This window comes from Melitaea cinxia, chromosome 1, assembly GCF_905220565.1.
Source record: "Melitaea cinxia chromosome 1, ilMelCinx1.1, whole genome shotgun sequence".
NCBI lineage: Eukaryota > Metazoa > Arthropoda > Insecta > Lepidoptera > Nymphalidae > Melitaea > Melitaea cinxia.
In genome coordinates this window covers 6,654,253-6,675,124 of record NC_059394.1, presented here as the reverse complement: position 1 = coordinate 6,675,124, position 20,872 = coordinate 6,654,253, and the positions used below count along the sequence as shown (strand labels likewise).

The 20,872-nt window shown below is 37.0% G+C and overlaps 1 protein-coding gene across 1 annotated transcript; it reads right to left on the bottom strand.

Annotated features, from left to right (window-relative positions):
* Positions 1-142: 142 nt before the first annotated feature.
* On the bottom strand, positions 143-13,836 carry LOC123655986 (N-alpha-acetyltransferase 35, NatC auxiliary subunit). The gene is made up of 14 exons (XM_045591714.1): positions 13,697-13,836; positions 11,922-12,004; positions 11,495-11,646; positions 10,919-11,142; positions 9,541-9,721; positions 8,474-8,660; positions 7,999-8,180; positions 7,455-7,691; positions 6,702-6,842; positions 6,229-6,389; positions 2,931-3,108; positions 1,554-1,711; positions 1,046-1,139; positions 143-290 (listed from the first exon to the last, which is right to left on the bottom strand). The coding sequence occupies exons 1-14, from the start codon at positions 13,729-13,731 to the stop codon at positions 150-152; spliced, it is 2,154 nt and encodes a 717-aa protein (XP_045447670.1). The 5' UTR covers positions 13,732-13,836; the 3' UTR covers positions 143-149.
* Positions 13,837-20,872: the final 7,036 nt, after the last annotated feature.

The following is a 20,872-nucleotide window of genomic DNA, read 5'->3' as shown; positions in this document are numbered from 1 at the left end:
AATATTTAGGCAACATAATTATTGCACATTTTTTAAATGACAGGACCTATACGCAATATTCCGACGTGGCGACTCTTACAACACGTAATATAACGGCGATGGCGGTTAAAGGGTTAAAGGTTGTTAAAATGTCTCAGTTAAAGCATTTATTACACTAATTTAATTATAGGAAAGTGTCTATGTACAGAAAAATCGAATTCGGGCGGCGTAGTCGAGTCCTTTTTATGACCGCCCGCTAATAATTTTAAGACTACAAAATTAGTTTTTGCTACTTTCAGAAGATCGGTTACCTGAAACAAAAAATAATTAATTTTAGTCCGTAGTCACAAGTTTTGTATGCGTTACAATTATTAAGGAATCTTTTGTCTTTTGTCTTTTTTTTTTTTTAATATATCACAAAATAATATTAAACATATTCTATTAAAACACATATAAAATAAATCAAAATCAGATGGAATGATGGAATCTTTTTATCTAATTTACAACGAAAATCTAGCTGAAACCACAGATATACAGATTTGAAGACAAAATTATTCACCGTATAACAAAAACAATTTTTGTATTTTTTTTTTATTTTTTTTTTTTTTTCTTTAGGAATAGTTGACCCGAAAGTTGTCTTGTGTTGCGAACTGTTGAAAGCGAAACGATGGAATAATCATTAAGTTTTTTATAATTTTCTGATTTTCTGCACTATTGTGTTAATTTTATTTCGTAAGATCCTTTTACAAAGTATTAGAAAACGTTAAAAATAAGATGAATGAAACGGGAAAAGCTGTTTTTTTTTTTTCAAATTAGGCCGTGACAAAAGGGAAAATCGATACATTTTTACATACTTAGCTTTGTGGTTGGATACTCGGTTATTTAAAGAAACATAAAATGTAGACAAAGATTAGTATTTTGAATATCGATAACACAGACTTTTTATAACTGTCATATCTAGTGTATCATATATTTTAATTAATGCCATGCCATAAGACTGAACTATACAACTTTCAGCATAAAATTATTTACGGGCAATCAAATGTGACGAGTTATTGACACGCACCTCTTGGTCTGGTATTGTGATTGTTTCTAAGAATGTCCTCGCTTGCTGAAAGTGTTTACAACCGGCGACATATAATATTACAGGATTTTCGTATCTGCAACAAAATACACATGTTTAGAAGTTCTGACAGGTTAAAAGTTTACATATATGAGTTTTTACTCCTGTGAGACTTAAAGGATTTTGAGACTATAAAGTCTAACTACTGAAGCATTCATTAATATAATGTTTACTCGCAAACAAACAAAAAACCGACTTCGATTTACATCGACAAGTAATACAACGCAGACAGTCGAAATATAATTTAAATACGCATTATTAATTACTGATCAAAACACAACTTATAAAATAACATTTCAAATAGATTTTAATGAGTAATTATCTTATAGTAACATAGGGCGATTGTTACAGTCCGAAGTTTTGCAACTTGGATACAGTAACTTTAAAATTGAAGTCAACAAAGCATACTCGTAATTAGGAGGAGATATAGTACAAATAAAATAATACTCACTGCAATGGCTGTGTCAGTTCACAGAACTCGTGATAGTGAACTTGTGGCGGAGTCAAAACCGACAGTGGAGCGAATCTGTGTTTATAGCGAACTGCTTCGTTGTCGAACTCCGACTGTGGCTGGCGAATCTTGCCTTGTAGTTTAAAGGCGACTAGAGCCTGTGAAAAGCATTTATAAAGGAATGTATACAAATTTATTTGGTCTGTAATATCCCACTGCTAGGCCTCTTTCCCTATGAGAAGGGTTAAAGCTTAATCTACCACGCTCCTCTACTGCTGGTTACCGGATAAAAAGGACATTTAAAGTTAATTTGATATTTTAAAAGTATAGTGATAGTTATTGAATGTAAATGAATTTTATGATATTTGCTGCACAACAATCTAAACTTTTATAATGAAAATACGTTGTGGACTTCTATGGTTAAAGACCCAGACTAGCCAGGCTACTTATTATCCAAAATTTACCGTTACAAACTGAATAAATCATCTACCCGGCGCAGTCATGTCAGTTACATTATTTATCATTTATCTTGACTAGCCCGTTGCTCCGAGGGTTTTGGGGTCACTTCCCACCTCGAGTTCGGGTGTAATATTTAAACAATTTATTTGTATATTTTTTTATTTTATAAAATATTTATTTGTATATTTATATATGTATTATTTATAAGTAGATATGTTTATCAAAAAAAATCTAGCTATATTCCAGTCAGCTGTTACCTATTCCTATAATACAAGCATTGGGTTGCTTACTTTAGGAACAGATGACTGTGTGTGTATTGTGCAGATATTTATTTACTTACTTATTATTTATTTAATACACCGCTTCGATCGATTAGGACGAAGTCTAGAAACTGGTAGTTTATTAATAAAATTGCGCCATAAAAACAAAGTCGAGTTGAGAACTCGTCGCAATTGCAGAACAAGGACGGATTTTCAAATATGTTACTTTATACCAATGCTTCTTATAAGTTTTGAAACGACGTTGTGTATGATATTTTCAAAATACCTTATTCAATCTTCTTAAAATTTGGACATTTCGACATTGTGTTTATGACCTACTATAATATGACTTGCAAATCTATATATATAAAAATCTCGTGTCACGATGTTTGTCCGGGCTAATCTCCGAAACTACTGGAGCGATTTTAATGAAATTTGGCACAGATGTGTAATTTTGTCCAACTTGAAAGATAGGCTATAATTTATTTCGATATACACAATTATTATACTCAATAAAAAATTTAGGCGATGCGAAGTTCGCCAGGTCAGCTAGTCATTTTCTAAATATGGTGTTTTTTTAAATCACATGCGTTCGTAATATTATCAACTTTGTTCTTCGATTGCAACGAACTATTAAAAACGATAATCGCCAAGCTACCTTGAAGTAGCCCCCGCACATGTTCTGCATCACTTGGCACATGAGCCCCTCCCGCGCGTACGGCCGGCTGCGCTTCTTCTTGCGCACCGCCTTCTTGCCGTCCTTGCGCTCGGCCGCCAGCCCCTCCGCGCGGCCCAGCGCCGACAGCAGCCAGCCGTACAGGAACTCGTACAGGTACCTGCGGCGGCGAGTGTCGTTGCTGGCTGAGGGGTCGTGGATACTGGACGATTTTAGTAATTCGTCTATTACTAGACTACTATCTACAAAATAACTCGTAAAGTACTACGAAAATACGATCATTGTATATTCTTCTAAGATAGCAAGCATTTACCATAGCCTATGCACACCTGCAACATTGGCGGCCCTTCCCAGCCGCTCTGGCTACCTTGCTCATCACAGGAACACAATATTACTTAAGAACAGTATTATTTTGATGTGATATTCTGTAAGGTACTTTCTTAGTCTGGCTATTCCAGACTCCAAATAAAGTGACGCCAAAAATATTTTTGCTGTACCCTACTTAAATGAAATATGCACGTATGCATGCACATGGTACAGCAGCCACGCACACGCACACTAGTCAGTGGTAGCTCACCAGAATATGTAGTGGTACTCGTGCACGCTGTACAGCTCGAGCTCGAGCCCGGACAGCAGGTAGGCGATCATGACCCGCAGCACGTGGTACAGCAGCCACACACACGCACACTAGTCAGTGGTAGCTCACCAGAATATGTAGTGGTACTCGTGCACGCTGTACAGCTCGAGCTCGAGCCCGGACAGCAGGTAGGCGATCATGACCCGCAGCACGTGGTACAGCAGCCACACACACGCACACTAGTCAGTGGTAGCTCACCAGAATATGTAGTGGTACTCGTGCACGCTGTACAGCTCGAGCTCGAGCCCGGACAGCAGGTAGGCGATCATGACCCGCAGCACGTGGTACAGCAGCCACACACACGCACCTAGTCAGTGGTAGCTCACCAGAATATGTAGTGGTACTCGTGCACGCTGTACAGCTCGAGCTCGAGCCCGGACAGCAGGTAGGCGATCATGACCCGCAGCACGTGGTACAGCAGCCACACACACGCACACTAGTCAGTGGTAGCTCACCAGAATATGTAGTGGTACTCGTGCACGCTGTACAGCTCGAGCTCGAGCCCGGACAGCAGGTAGGCGATCATGACCCGCAGCACGTGGTACAGCAGCCACACACACGCACCTAGTCAGTGGTAGCTCACCGGAATATGTAGTGGTACTCGTGCACGCTGTACAGCTCGAGCTCGAGCCCGGACAGCAGGTAGGCGATCATGACCCGCAGCACGTGGTACAGCAGCCACACACACGCACACTAGTCAGTGGTAGCTCACCAGAATATGTAGTGGTACTCGTGCATGCTGTACAGCTCGAGCTCGAGCCCGGACAGCAGGTAGGCGATCATGACCCGCAGCACGTGGTACAGCAGCCACACACACGCACCTAGTCAGTGGTAGCTCACCAGAATATGTAGTGGTACTCGTGCACGCTGTACAGCTCGAGCTCGAGCCCGGACAGCAGGTAGGCGATCATGACCCGCAGCACGTGGTACAGCAGCCACACACACGCACACTAGTCAGTGGTAGCTCACCAGAATATGTAGTGGTACTCGTGCACGCTGTACAGCTCGAGCTCGAGCCCGGACAGCAGGTAGGCGATCATGACCCGCAGCACGTGGTACAGCAGCCACACACACGCACACTAGTCAGTGGTAGCTCACCAGAATATGTAGTGGTACTCGTGCACGCTGTACAGCTCGAGCTCGAGCCCGGACAGCAGGTAGGCGATCATGACCCGCAGCACGTGGTACAGCAGCCACACACACGCACACTAGTCAGTGGTAGCTCACCAGAATATGTAGTGGTACTCGTGCACGCTGTACAGCTCGAGCTCGAGCCCGGACAGCAGGTAGGCGATCATGACCCGCAGCACGTGGTACAGCAGCCACACACACGCACACTAGTCAGTGGTAGCTCACCAGAATATGTAGTGGTACTCGTGCACGCTGTACAGCTCGAGCTCGAGCCCGGACAGCAGGTAGGCGATCATGACCCGCAGCACGTGGTACAGCAGCCACACACACGCACACTAGTCAGTGGTAGCTCACCAGAATATGTAGTGGTACTCGTGCACGCTGTACAGCTCGAGCTCGAGCCCGGACAGCAGGTAGGCGATCATGACCCGCAGCACGTGGTACAGCAGCCACACACACGCACCTAGTCAGTGGTAGCTCACCAGAATATGTAGTGGTACTCGTGCACGCTGTACAGCTCGAGCTCGAGCCCGGACAGCAGGTAGGCGATCATGACCCGCAGCACGTGGTACAGCAGCCACACACACGCACACTAGTCAGTGGTAGCTCACCAGAATATGTAGTGGTACTCGTGCACGCTGTACAGCTCGAGCTCGAGCCCGGACAGCAGGTAGGCGATCATGACCCGCAGCACGTGGTACAGCAGCCACACACACGCACCTAGTCAGTGGTAGCTCACCGGAATATGTAGTGGTACTCGTGCACGCTGTACAGCTCGAGCTCGAGCCCGGACAGCAGGTAGGCGATCATGACCCGCAGCACGTGGTACAGCAGCCACACACACGCACACTAGTCAGTGGTAGCTCACCAGAATATGTAGTGGTACTCGTGCACGCTGTACAGCTCGAGCTCGAGCCCGGACAGCAGGTAGGCGATCATGACCCGCAGCACGTGGTACAGCAGCCACACACACGCACACTAGTCAGTGGTAGCTCACCAGAATATGTAGTGGTACTCGTGCACGCTGTACAGCTCGAGCTCGAGCCCGGACAGCAGGTAGGCGATCATGACCCGCAGCACGTGGTACAGCAGCCACACACACGCACACTAGTCAGTGGTAGCTCACCAGAATATGTAGTGGTACTCGTGCACGCTGTACAGCTCGAGCTCGAGCCCGGACAGCAGGTAGGCGATCATGACCCGCAGCACGTGGTACAGCAGCCACACACACGCACCTAGTCAGTGGTAGCTCACCGGAATATGTAGTGGTACTCGTGCACGCTGTACAGCTCGAGCTCGAGCCCGGACAGCAGGTAGGCGATCATGACCCGCAGCACGTGGTACAGCAGCCACACACACGCACACTAGTCAGTGGTAGCTCACCAGAATATGTAGTGGTACTCGTGCACGCTGTACAGCTCGAGCTCGAGCCCGGACAGCAGGTAGGCGATCATGACCCGCAGCACGTGGTACAGCAGCCACACACACGCACACTAGTCAGTGGTAGCTCACCAGAATATGTAGTGGTACTCGTGCACGCTGTACAGCTCGAGCTCGAGCCCGGACAGCAGGTAGGCGATCATGACCCGCAGCACGTGGTACAGCAGCCACGTGCCGAAGCATGCGCGCGGCGGACCGCCCGCGCCGCTCACCAGCGCGTCCACGCTGTCCGCCTGCGGAACGTTTCCATCATATACTACACTAATTCTGAAGGGATTTCTAATTTCTTTAGCGAAGGAGCCCAAACGTTAACATTAGAGTGAATGTAATCAAGCGCATGAATTCATAATTAATTAATAATTCCGTATTGTACTTCTGTTATTCTAGACAATAACTTTTACCATGTCTTGTTTGTATTTATCTAATAAGCAAACCGATTTAGATGTGACTCAGTACAATAAAATTATTCATATGGCTAAATAGTCAACACTTTTCGTTAATTCTCATCAGTCATTTAATTTATTAAAAAGGCAACGCAGACAGACCTCTTCCTGTAGCGTGGCAAAGTCGTCCAACAGCAGTGCAAGTTTGTCTCGCTGTCGCGCGCGGTTGTGTCCGCAGACTTGTAATAGAACCGCAAACGGTCGAACGCAACGAGCTAAAAAGTTCTCTACAAACTCACGGACCTAGAACAAATTAAGGTAAAGCTTTAGATTAGGTACGATCGAATTTCGGGATTGTGGGGGGAAGAGGGGGAGAGGGTGGGGAACGCTACCCCCGGTACTACTGCCACACTTCGAAACCCTATGGTTATGGAGATATCCATGGTTAAAGTTTTGAAATTAGAAAAAGAATTTCGCAGCTTTCACACGTTATTTTCACATTTCACAAGCTTTTTTTTTTCATATTTCACACATTATTGATGTAAGGTTGAAATATGTCCTCAGTCAGGCTGTTCCAGATTTTGAGCAGGATTTTTTCTGATGTTTCCCTAGCTCAATAAGCTAACACTTATATAGATTAATACAAGACTTCTCCCGCAGTTTCATATGCATAAAATATATTTCTGCTCTGCTATTGTTATTAAAGAGCTTTTCATGTTCAAATTAAACTAAGTCCTTAATGATAATACATTAGTAATTTTATCAAAAATTATTCCCCTGGAGTCGAGTTTAGGTGACATATATTTTATTACAATGGTTACTTAAAACACAGGCATTAAGTACCTTATCTTAAGAATAGATAACCATGAGTTTATGTTAAATATATTAATTATTGTTATTAAATATTTAACTTACTGGAGGATTAGGCCCAACTCCTGGTTTCATATTCAACGCAGGAGGATTGACAAATGACTTGATTGATTCTCTTAGAATTTCTATAAACGCATGTTGAGGTCGCTGGCCTTGTGGGGTATTAATATTGTTCTGAACCATAGATGCAGTCGTTGCAGGCGATGGACTTAAATATAGCAATTGTAATGCTGATCTAGATAAAATACAGGCTCGTTGACGACTGAATTCCATGAAAAAATCCTAAAAATGAGTAATAAGCAATTACCAGCCACTGTAATAGTGTAGATAAAAAAAAAAACATATTTTCATAACCTTTTATATTTTATACTATTTTATTGTTATATTTTTACATGAATATTTTAAAACAAGATTTAAGAAAAATAGAAATTCAAAATCTTAATGTTAAATTCATTTTTAAAATTAGAATGTAAAAAAAGCAAATAAAAAAAGTGCATTACAAAAATAAATAATAAAAAAAGGTTGATAAATATCGAAAAATATAATATTTACTGATAATGAAATACGAACATTCGCTTCATTTACTTACTAAAGCAGTGTGAAAATTCGTGCACGAAGTTATTTTCCATGCATGTCGGAGTCTTGTAACCAGTTCATCAAAGTATTGCAATGCTTCGGCTCTTGGCTTGATACGCGTGTATCGGGGAAACGTTGGCGGTAAAAGACGCTGGTTTATCATTGGTTCAAATCCCATTGGATTTGGAGAATCAGCTGAAATTATATTTTTTTTAATGTTTTATGACTACCGCAATATATAAAATACTTCAAATTATAGTATAATACTCCAACACTTTTGTGTCAGATGACATCTATAACTAATTTCTCTGAATAAACAGAATGATTTTTAAAATTAAGACATTCAATTAGTAAGCCTCAGTTTAACATAGATAATAAAGTTTTTAATTTAATAACTACAGATTACTTATTTTATATTTATTTCTTACTATTCCATTTTTATTATTAGTGTAACATATTACTTACGTGATTATTATACTAGTACTTACAATTTTCAAGTGGTTGACTTCCTTTACCAGCTGTTTTAATAATAACCTTCATCATTTCTGAGCATCCATTTAAAAGAGCAACACAGTCAGCACCAGATTGGGAGTCTCTTTTAGTTATTAATAGTAGTGCTTGATAGAACATTCTAGTAAATCTGATTCTAGCTGCTAATGCAGCCCATAATTCAGCCTAAAAATTACAAAACTAGTATTATTATCAAATCGCAGACTAAATAAAGTGCTGACAGATTTTTAAAAGTAATCGCATATATAACTGTGATGTAACAGGACTTTTTTTTATAAAAGTAAAGACAGGTTTTTGGACAATTGGAGGGTCGTAACCAAAGTGATAGACGCATTAGAACACGCGCAGCACTTGAAGTGGAAATGGGCAGGACACATCGCCCGTTTTTCTGAAGAAAGGTGGCCTAAACGAGTAACAAAATGGACAGGCCCGGGAGGCAAAAGACAAAGAGGCAGACCAAAAGCCCGCTGGATAGACGACATAATTCGATTGGCAGGAAGGGACTGGATGAAAACAGCTTACGACAGGCAAAAATGGGGACAATTGGAGGAGGCCTATACCCGAAAGGGGCCATGACAGATTAATCTCAGACACCTTATTGATACATAGTCTTCTATATATAGTTTCTATATATATATATATATATATATATATATATATATATATATATATATATATATATATATATATATATATATATATATATATATATATATATATATATCATATATATATATATAGTATATATATATATATATATATATATATATATATATATATATATATATATATATATATATGAAGTCATGGATATGAAAAAAGGCTTATAGAATAATAATAATAAAAAAGACAGGTTTTTATATGAGTTATAGTTTCGTAAAAGCACTTAAAGCTAAAATTTAATTATAACTACAACTGTTTGGAAGATCTGCACAAAGTCGCGCTAATAATTTTTTTCCCTAGTATTCCTGCGTAGTAGTAGAGGAGTGTTGTAGAAAACACAAATTATAACATTAATGTAATAAAATCAAATATAGGTAAAGACCTCATCATCTTGACTTCTTGCTTTCTTATTTAACTCCTCTTCTTGTTCTCGTAGCATAGAAATACATTTCTGTTCGCTAACTTCTAGACTAGCGTCATATGTATTACCAGATTGTAAATTTGAACCTAATCGATAGCCATAGACCATTGGTAAGAAATCCTCTTCTTCAAACACTTGAGCTCTGCAAATTAAACATGACTTAGTTTATAGAGTACTAAAAAAGACTACTGGAAAATTAAAACTATACTTATAATTAGTGCTACATGAAGCATTACTTTTTTTCAATAAACTCTCTAAAATTATAATAATAAAGAAATATTTAAAAAAAATCAATTTCAGAAAGCACAGAAAAACTTCAGAATATTTTTATTATGAGGTGAAGGGGCAGAACCCTTTCCTTCAAGAAAGTGGAGATGTATCTAATGCGGTTTGATATTATTTTTATCAATAAAAAAAAAAGAGTAAAATTAAAAATTTAAAAAACGGGGGTTTTGTCACAAAAAATAAACTCTAAAAACTAACAAATAATATTTTAAACCTATTATAATTATTATTACAGGGTTTTTAAAATTTTTAATTTAACTTTTATTTTGTCCTTTTTAAAGTAGGTATAAATATTAGAAAGGTATTTATAGTGATTAGTTCGAAATTTCGAATCGATCGAACATACGGAAGTTAATCAGGTCCCGATGAGAGAGGGGGATGAGGGGTCATTGACTAGAAAAGAGCTGATGATCTTCAAACGACTGAACAGATTTTCATGTCACATGGCTAAGAACACTTGGGATAAAATTATCTATGACACAAAAAAAAAAACTAAACGTAAATCGGTTCATCCCTTCGGAGCACCCAAGCTACGATACCACAGACAGATACACAGACATACACGTTAAACTTACAACACCTGTCTCTTTTTGCGTCGGGGGCTAAGAAATATTTAAAATACACATTACTGTAAAAACAAAAATGCTAAAAATCATTCTTTGTTACTTTAAAACATCATGTTAATAACAAAATAATTTTTATTATAGGCACATTAATTAACCATTTATATAAATGGACTATAATATATTATATTATATATTATTTTACGCTATTTAGATATTATTGAAAGTCATCATAAGTTAAACAATGTAATTAATCTTTCTTATATATAAAATTCTCGTGTCACCATATTAGTTACCATACTCCTCCGAAACGGCTAAACTGATTATTATGAAATTTTGTGTGCATATTGGGTAGGTCTGAAAATCGACCAACATCTATTTTTCATACAATTAAGTCATAAGGGGGGGATTCAGGGGCTTAATAACATATGTGGCAAAACAATGTTTGCGGGGTCAGCTAGTAAGTAACATAATAATTGTAAAGTACTTACTTATTTATACAATCTCTGATACAGTCCAGTAGCTTGTACACAGCGATACAAAACGCTTTTAAAGGTTTATCTATAATTGAGTGGGGCTGGTGTAGATACACATTTGTGAACACTGTCTGAGCGAGTGAGTGTCCCTCCAACCAAGACACAATACAAGCTACAGTTGCATCGATAATTCCTATTATTTCACTTGGTTCTAAATTTTCTATCTTTAATTTTCCACACTGAAATATGTAAAAGAATATTTATAGGAAAATTTTTGTAAGGTTAAAAGTATAAAAAAATTTATTGAAAGGGTAATGTTAAAGTTTAATACGTTAGTAGGTTTTTTGAAATATATATTTAATAAAAAATCTGTTATAAAATTATTCGGTAATATTAACAAAATCAACAATATTCATAAAGAACCTAGAAGTGATCAGAGCATTCGTATAAAATTAAATTTAATATTAGACTTATGGGTATTCATTTAAAATTACAGATTTGAGTACATTATTTTTAATATTCTGGGTCTAAGAGTACCTAAACACCAGGATCAAAATGAATAAATACAAATATAAATTTTAACAATCTAACCATAACAGCTTGCTGAAAATTTAAAGGCTTTGGATTTCCTCTGTTGCACAACATTCCAGCATCCATTTTAGGATCCATCATCTCAATGGCTGACATTGCCTCGAACAAACCAAAGAGATGACCATCATGTAGCAATTCCCCTAGATGAAGATCTAAAAATAATCAATAAAATTTTAAATAACTTTTTTAAGCAAATAGTATATGGTGACTTACAAGGTTTGTTTCTTTTTTTTTTATTTGTTGTAATGATTGACTTTTATGATTAAAAAATTGAATAACAAAATTAATAACATATTTGAATTTCATAACAAACCACAGCAAACCAACAGATACAAAGAAACAGATAAAAAGATATTACTATAGACTATATCAAATATCATTAAAAGTTATTAAAATTTTTCACTAATAGAATATATTTATGATCTACCTTGTATGTATTTGAAGAAGTCGGCAGTAATGTCAACCCAGTTGTAGGTGACTTCAGGTGAAGTTGGAAGCGACTCCATTGTACTGTAATATACAGAAGCATAACATAAAAAGATTTTCTTAAATGACGTATAATCAAACATTTTACTAAACCAATTTATAAGTTAACATTTCAACAATAAATTGAAATTTTTAATATCAGAAATTGCTATTTTGAAACAAGCACTAAATTTCTTTCATTAAATTTCAATTGTATTACACATGAGCTATTGCACCTGACTGGTATGATAATATTTATATGTACATACTACACTTGATACTATAGGATTGTATCCCATAGGACCTATTATATAGAAACCATGCATTTTTGCAGAATATAAAGTAATATAGCAGTAGTAGCCTAGTTAGGTGACTACTAGAATCTAAGTATCATGGTAATGCCATGACAATAAAAAACAAAATCAAACTATAATCAATATTATAAGTAACAAGTAGCAGTAGTAAGTAGTAGCAAAATTATTTTTATTTATTACAAATTTTCGTTTACCATTACTATCTAATGTACGTCAATAATAATTTACGGAGGTTTTAACTAAATCTACTAAAAATCATATTATTTTATCAGATTTTATATTTGATTATATTATATTACATTATGTTAAGTCTGGAAGTCACTATTAAAGTAAAGGTACCGTTGCTATCTTACATTCAAATCATACTCATAGTAAGTGTAAGATGTCAAGGAACATCTTCATCACTTCAACCTATCGTAGTCCACTGCTGGACATAGGCCTCCACAAGTTCACGCCAAAAATAGCGTGAACTCATGTGTTGCCCATAGTCACCACGCTGGGCAGGCGGGTTGGTGATTGCAGGGCTGGCTTTGTTGCATCGAAGACGCTGCTGCCCGTCTTCGGCCTGTGTATTTCAAAGCCAGCAGTTGGGTAGTTATCCTGCCAATGGTGGCTTTATAAGTTCCAAGGTGGTAGGAGAACTGTGTTACCCCTTAGTCGTCTCTTACAACATCCACGGAATGAGGGGGTAGCTTTATTCTTTACTATCGTAGCCACACAGCTAAAATTACCTTATTCAAATCTAAAATATTTATTATTAGCTTCAAGTCAAAGTGGGGCAAATGTCTTATCTTGCCCCACTGTGGGTACATCCATGGCCTGTGCTTGTCCTGACTATACCCAATTTCTGTGAAATTTTTTATTGAGTAACAAATATCTCGATATATGAACGTCTGTATTATTAATAATAATAATTCAATTCAATTATTGGCTTTAATGGTTTTCATATTCACAACAGTATTGAGATAATTAAAGCAATATTAATATATGTTAATACTATAACTAAATAACCATAAACCACCTTTACACCTTCATATCTTATATACAAAGTTAGTGTGTGTTTACCAAAGTACGGTCATTTATAAGTTTAGTGGAATTGTCGTAAATTAAAAATGTATGCACTTATGACAATGCAATTACAACTAACTTAAACTAATATCAAATATGCATTGAATATTAACAATTTGATGTCTACAAATACGATATTTTATTTAACTTTTTTCGGGAAAAATATTAAGCAAATTTACATAGCAAAAAAATATATATACAAAGAGTAGTAAAAGGAAATATGTAATCAATAAAATATTCCATAATATAAACGACGGTAATAAAATAATTGTGTTTAAATAAAGATACAAAACTGATTATTGCACAGAACGAAGATCGACAAGAATAAAAGAATTACATGCATAACTTTACTAACCCGTCACCCTCGTAAAAATCATCAGTATCGCCCATTTTTGATGCAAACTAAAAATTGAGTAAAATCAAAAAAATAATATTACCATTTAATTTTTGGGTATATATATACCTATCACCAAAAAAAAACAATCAATATGTACCTATTGAAGAAAAATTTTGGTTACCGCTTTAGATTTTGACTTTTGACATTTAGAATGACAGGCTAATGTTGTTGTTTTAAAATTTATCCCCAATAGGGAAAGGCAAAGGACTATAATCCATACAGCCTGACAGGCTAATGTTAGGAGTGAGTATAATCACGGTCTTATATACAGGTCATGCAACTATGAACCATTTCAATGGTGAGAGAACTGAGAGATTAGTACGATAGTGTCATAAATTTTCGTTCACGTCAACTTCGTTGTACGTCACTGCTATCTATGCGTGCTTTCATGAGGTGGAGTGTGCAGTGCGCTGCTTCAGGAATGTTTCACTCTAATTGGCACGGTCTTATTACACAGGTCAGAACACTAAGCCCAATTTCAATAGTGAGTGATTAGTACGATAATGTCTAACCTTTCCTTCGCTTTAACGCCGTTGTAAGTTGCTGTACGTCACTACTATCGCTTAAGGCCGTCACGTGGTGCGATGGCGACCTTCATTGTAATTGGTTATATTAAGTGACTTTTTTTGTCATTGGTTACCTATATTTTAAAACATAAATGCATGACGTGTGATAGAAAAAGAGACATAATGCTATTTTGTTTTTGTTGGACAGCACACCAAGCGATTATCATGCCTCTGGCGGCTGTAAACCATTAAACCGACGTACCCCAATACTAGTTGCAAGACCTGTATATAAGATCGTGAGAAAAACACATAACGAAAGAACACAGACTATAATATAATTATCGGTTCGAAAAATAATGTAAACAATTATTATAGTACCTATGTGTATGTAATACGTCAGTAACGTCAATAATCAATAAAAATATGCAAAGTAGCGGTATGCAGTTCAGTATTAATTGGAAAATGCTCGAACAATGATTAACTTTTGTCGGCGACTTTATCTGCGAAAATTTTGTTAACTGTGTAGAACCTAATAGTTCTGTTGTAGATAGTAATTATATTAGTCTCTATTCTATTATAATGATTAAAATTTAGCCAATTTAATTTGAAAGGTTTAATTTAGTGATCAAAATGTAGTAAATAGCCAAATAAAATTTATAAAAAATTGGTAATTGCTTAATTCGAGCCAACTTTTTTAAACTACATTCTATATTTTCACGTCTTTTTGATGCAGATTTTGTGGGTTCAACTCAACCCAACTCGTAATCACTCCACTTTTTTTTATCCAAGTCATGACAAACTTTTTTTTTCTATATGTGCACCTGAAACTTTTTATTTTAAATGTCTTTGTTTGTTGTTATTGGGAATGTTGCTAACACAAACTCTTAACCCAAGCTTAGAAGTATAGGATAGTATAGGACTCCTAACAATTCAAAAATTTGAGATACTCTATAGAATACGACATAGATTATAGACTTAAATACTGGTATAGATACGCCACTCAGAAATTAAAATTGATGTATCACGACCTCCCCCACCAACAGATGGCGTGCACATACAATTTTATTTCTATAATAATACTACAGAGGGCGCTGTTTATTTCTTTTTTTTTACCAGAATGATTATTATTTAAATAATATACTGTATGTACTTTTCACTTTTTCCACTTATTTATTAATAACTTATTTATTAATTCCGAAAAGTCCAAGAAAAAGTTCAACAGATTTAAATAAAGCTAAGGGGCTGATTGTAAATAGATGGAAGGTTAAAAAAATCTGTGCTCGTAAAAAAGTATCTAATAAAAATAGCGTCGCAAGTGACGTGGACACATGGACACGAGATTTGATAAATAAATTACTAACAGAAAACGAAAAACATGCGTGCTTGTGGGATCCATACAGTGAAATTTATAAAAACAAAATCCTTAGAGATAAAGCATATGTAGACATCACAGATTAAGTATTAGTTACTACGTAAGTAGACATTGAAAATGATGAATGTAACTTAATTTTCCACTCCTGTTAAAAAGCACGGAATTTATAGCAAATGTAAGCCAGCCTTATCATCGCAAATCGCGGATCGTAATCGCAGTCGGTTCGAAGTTCCATTGAGTGTCGTGCGGGGTTTGAACTAAAATTTTACACTCTTGTTTCGCATTCGTTATTATTATTTGTACTTTTGAAGGTGTGAAGGACGTTTTGAATAACGATAGCGCCTGGGGCCGTGAAAATAACGATAGCGCCTGGGACCGTGAAAATAACGATAGCGCCTGGTGCCGTGAAAATAACGATAGCACCTGGGGCCGTGAAAATAACGATGCGCTATTTATAACGATGCGCTATTTATAACGATAGCGCTATTTATAACGATAGCGCTATTTATAACGAAGCGCTATTTATAACGATGCGCTATTTATAACGGTGCGCTATTTATAACGGTGCGCTATTTATAACGGTGCGCTATTTATAACGGTGCGCTATTTATAACGATGCGCTATTTATAACGATGCGCTATTTATAACGATGCGCTATTTATAACGATGCGCTATTTATAACGATGCGCTATTTATAACGGTGCGCTATTTATAATGATGCGCTATTTATAACGATGCGCTATTCATAACGATGCGCTATTTATAACGATGCGCTATTTATAACGATGCGCTATTTATAACGGTGTGCTATTTATAACGATGCGCTATTTATAACAGTGCGCTATTTATAACGGTGCGCTATTTATAAAGGTGCGCTATTTATAACGATGCGCTATTTATAATGATGCGCTATTTATAACGATGCGCTATTTATAACGGTGCGCTATTTATAATGATGCGCTATTTATAACGATGCGCTATTTATAACGATGCGCTATTTATAAAGGTGCGCTATTTATAAAGGTGCGCTATTTATAACGATGCGCTATTTATAACGATGCGCTATTTATAACGATGCGCTATTTATAACGGTGCGCTATTTATAATGATGCGCTATTTATAACGATGCGCTATTTATAACGATACGCTATTTATAACGATACGCTATTTATAACGATAGCGCTATTTATAATTTATTTATAACTTATTCCTGGAGTACCCAGGGTGGATCGCCCGCGAGAAGCGTGGCCGCCGTCCACGACACCGTACGGTATACCCGTATCGCTCTCACCGCTATGACCCTCTGGGGTCTCCTCAGGAGGGCCTTGTTACAGCGAGTAGTGAGAACGTCGGTGATCACGAGGGCAGCGTACAGTGCCATGCTGCGTACTATGCTGACGTAGAGATCACGGTGAGTCCAATCCGCCTACGCTGGGCAGGAGTCTGCCCAGCGCGGCGGCGGCTTTCTCGAGCCTCGAGAATTACTCGATAACAATTATAGATAATTTATTCAAGCCTCAAACCAATTCTATAATCACTTGAATCTAGATTCTCACTTATTATTAGCTTATGTTTCAAACCATTTTTATATAGCCGATCAATAACTGTTTCCAATGCTTTTATATGTGCAACTCTATTTTTACCCTCCATTTTGACGTCATCTAGGAAAATTTCTACGTTAGGTATGTTGCCTTAAAGTGAACACATAATTCTTTGGAAAATGCCTGGACTCGATGCTAAGCCATAACTAATCTATTGTATTTGAATAACCCCCTATGTGTGCTTATAACTGTATACTCCTTCGATTCATAGACCTCTATTTGATTATACACCTTTGATAGGTCAATTTTTTGAAAAATAAGCCGACCCGCTTAATCTAACTAAGACATCTTCAATTCTGGGTAAAGGAAAGCGATTGATCAGTAAATTAGGGCTAACCGATGCCTCATAATCAGCGCAAATTCTCAAGGAACATCAGCCTTGCTCACCGGCACCAGGGATAGACGTTATAAATAGCGCATCGTTATAAATAGCGCATCCTTATAAATAGCGCATCGTTATAAATAGCGCTATCGTTATAAATAGCGCATCGTTATAAATAGCGCATCGTTATAAATAGCGCATCGTTATAAATAGCGCATCATTATAAATAGCGCACCGTTATAAATAGCGCATCGTTATAAATAGCGCATCGTTATAAATAGCGCACCGTTATAAATAGCGCACCGTTATAAATAGCGCACCGTTATAAATAGCGCACCGTTATAAATAGCGCATCGTTATAAATAGCGCATCGTTATAAATAGCGCATCGTTATAAATAGCGCTATCGTTATAAATAGCGCATCGTTATAAATAGCGCATCGTTGTAAATAGCGCATTTTCACGGCCCCAGGTGCTATCGTTTTTTTCACGGCCCCAGACGCTATCATTATTTTCACGGCCCCAGGCACTATCGTTATTCAAAACGTCCTTCACATCTTCAAAAGTACAAATAATAATAACAAATGCGAAACAAGAGTGTAAAATTTTAGTTCAAACCCCGCACGACACTCAATGGAACTTCGAACCGACTGCGATTACGATCCGCGATTTGCGATGATAAGGCTGGCTTTCATTTGCTATAAATTCCGTGCTTTTTAACTTAGTAACTAATACTTAATCTGTGATGTCTACATATGCATTATCTCTAAGGATTTTGTTTTTATAAATTTCACTGTATGGATCCCACAAGCACGCATGTTTTTCGTTTTCTGTTAGTAATTTATTTATCAAATCCCGTGTCCATGTGTCCACGTCACTTGCGACGCTATTTTTATTAGATACTTTTTTACGAGCACAGATTTTTTTAACCTTCCATCTATTTACAATCAGCCCCTTAGCTTTATTTAAATCTGTTGCACTTTTTCTTGGACTTTTCGGAATCAGCAAATCCTACGATGTGTTATCTCTCATTAATTTAACTTCAAAAGGAAGCTAGTCTTGATCTCTTAAGTCGAAATATACTATTATCAGTATCCATTAGAGTTCTAGCCAGTTGGTTTTCGTGCCGGTCTAATTTATATTTGTACGCTTTACAGAAAATATCAATCTCCTCCTTGATTGTGGGTATTTCCAAGTATCTGTGTATTTCTTTATTTTGTGTAAACCAGGGAGCGTTACTTAAAGTTTTTAAGGCTTTATTTTGAAACCATTGAAGAATCTCAATATTAGAGTTGCTGGCCGATCCCCATAGTTCAATTCCATACATCCATACTGGTTTTATAATACATTTATAGATCAACAGTTTGTTTTCTAAACTGAGTGAGCACTGTCTTCCAATTAGCCAGTACAGGTTTTGTAGCGTAAAGTTTGCCTGATCTCTTTTGGCCTTTATGTGGTCCTTCCAGGTAAGCCTCTTGTCAAGGTGCATCCCTGGGTATTTGACTGTAGTATTCTGAGGTAGGACAGTTCGATCAAGTATCACTGGTTGACAGTCACCTTTTTTTAATTTAAAAGTAACGTGGGTAGATTTTGCAGCACTTGCTTTAATTCTCCATTTCCTCAACCATGATCCAACCTTTTCTAGGTGCCTTTGGAGGTTTTCCGATGCTATGCAGGGATCCCTATGGCAAGATAGTACTGCCGTGTCATCTGCGTAGGTAGCAATTAAGACGTTATTGGAAGTGGGTAAGTCGGCAGTAAAAACTGTATACATTACGGGACCGAGTACAGATCCCTGGGGAAACCCAGCTTTACTATCACAAATAGGTGACATTGAACCTTTTTACTTAGAACATGCGGTCCTGTAAGTAGGATCTTAAGAGCATATAAACAGTGTTGGGAAAGCAAAGTTTTGCTTTGCATTCGATACCCTTATGCCACACACGGTCAAAAGCTTGTTGCACGTCGAGGAATACAGCAAAACAGTATTCATTTCGTTCCAATGCTTGGCGGACCGTAGAAGCCACTCGGTGTATCTGTTCTATGGTCCCGTGATGCGCGCGAAATTCAAACTGGTGTTCTGGTATAATATTTTGCTCCTCGAGTATCGGGTGGAGCCTTAACTAACGTAGCTTTACATAAGAGTGAATTAAGTATAAATGGCATAGGTGGTAGTTTAAAATCCGAAGACTATTGACATTAAAGTAGGAAGGATTTAATTTTAATCATAAGTTCTACGTATTTAGGAATCTACCATGTAAAGCTATAGGTCCATGTAAAGGGATAGGGTATATTAGGTCAAAAAAAATTTAAAATAAATAAAGGTGTCATAGATTATAATACAGATGTACTATCTTTAAGAGTAGGTCAAAATGAGGTATCTTTACTAATGCATTACTATCATCATAATTTAACAATCGAACCGCGATGTGAAGTAATAAAATATTTACCTACACACGTTAATTATGATTGTGTCATATACCCAAAAGATTGTGTCATATTCCTATGGGATTAAAAATAAGCCCTTCAGCTTTTAGTAGTTTAATGACTATAGCAATGTCAGGCCTAAACTATGAAAAATGTATAGTTTATATGGACGATTTAATAATATTCGGCAGAAACCTAATCGAACATAATAAAAAACCTAATGACTATTTATGTATTTTCCAGACTACGAAAAGTAAATTTAAAATAATGCATAAGGCATGTTACCGGATCCTGAAAAGATTTGCGTAATTGAACGTTACGCGACACCGGGATGTGCGAATGACGTCAAGCGCTTTATTGCATCCATTCGAATTTAACATGTCGGAAAAATGTTAAATTCGAATGGACACCGGAATGTAACAACTTATTTGAGCGCCTTATAAAATTACTTTCTAATCCCAGGTGGATTATCCAGATTTTTTCATCAAAAAAAAGAATTTATTTTACAAACTGATAGTTCAGGTTTTGCTTTAGGGAGGGTACTATGCAATGGTAACTGCATTCACGAGTCGGAGTTTGAATAAAGCTGAATTGAATTATGCGACAATTGAAAAGGAGCTATTAGCCATTGTATGGTCGATTAAATATTTTATACCTTATTTGTGTGTCAAAAGTTTTGTTATTCGAACCGATCACAAACCGTTGTTATACTTATTTAATATGACTAATCCATCTAGTCGTTTGACAAAGTTTAGACTTTTATTAGAGGAGTATGACTTTAAAGTAGAGTATGTTAGTACTTTAAGGTAGAGATAATGTGGTGGCAGACGCCTTATCTAGGATAATTATAACATCAGATGAGTTAAAAGAAATGAATAGTAAGATAGTGTGTGTGTGTTAACTCGAG

What these genes read in the sequence shown, in the direction of transcription:
- LOC123655986 (XM_045591714.1), bottom strand. Translation starts at nt 13,731, where the DNA reads ATGGGCGATACTGATGATTTTTACGAGGGTGACGG. An exon ending in ATTTTCAGCAAGCTGTTATG is followed by an intron (nt 11,143 to 11,494) that starts GTTAGATTGTTA and finishes TACATATTTCAG; the next exon opens with TGTGGAAAATTAAAGATAGA. An exon ending in AAGTCAACCACTTGAAAATT is followed by an intron (nt 8,181 to 8,473) that starts GTAAGTACTAGT and finishes ATATAATTTCAG; the next exon opens with CTGATTCTCCAAATCCAATG.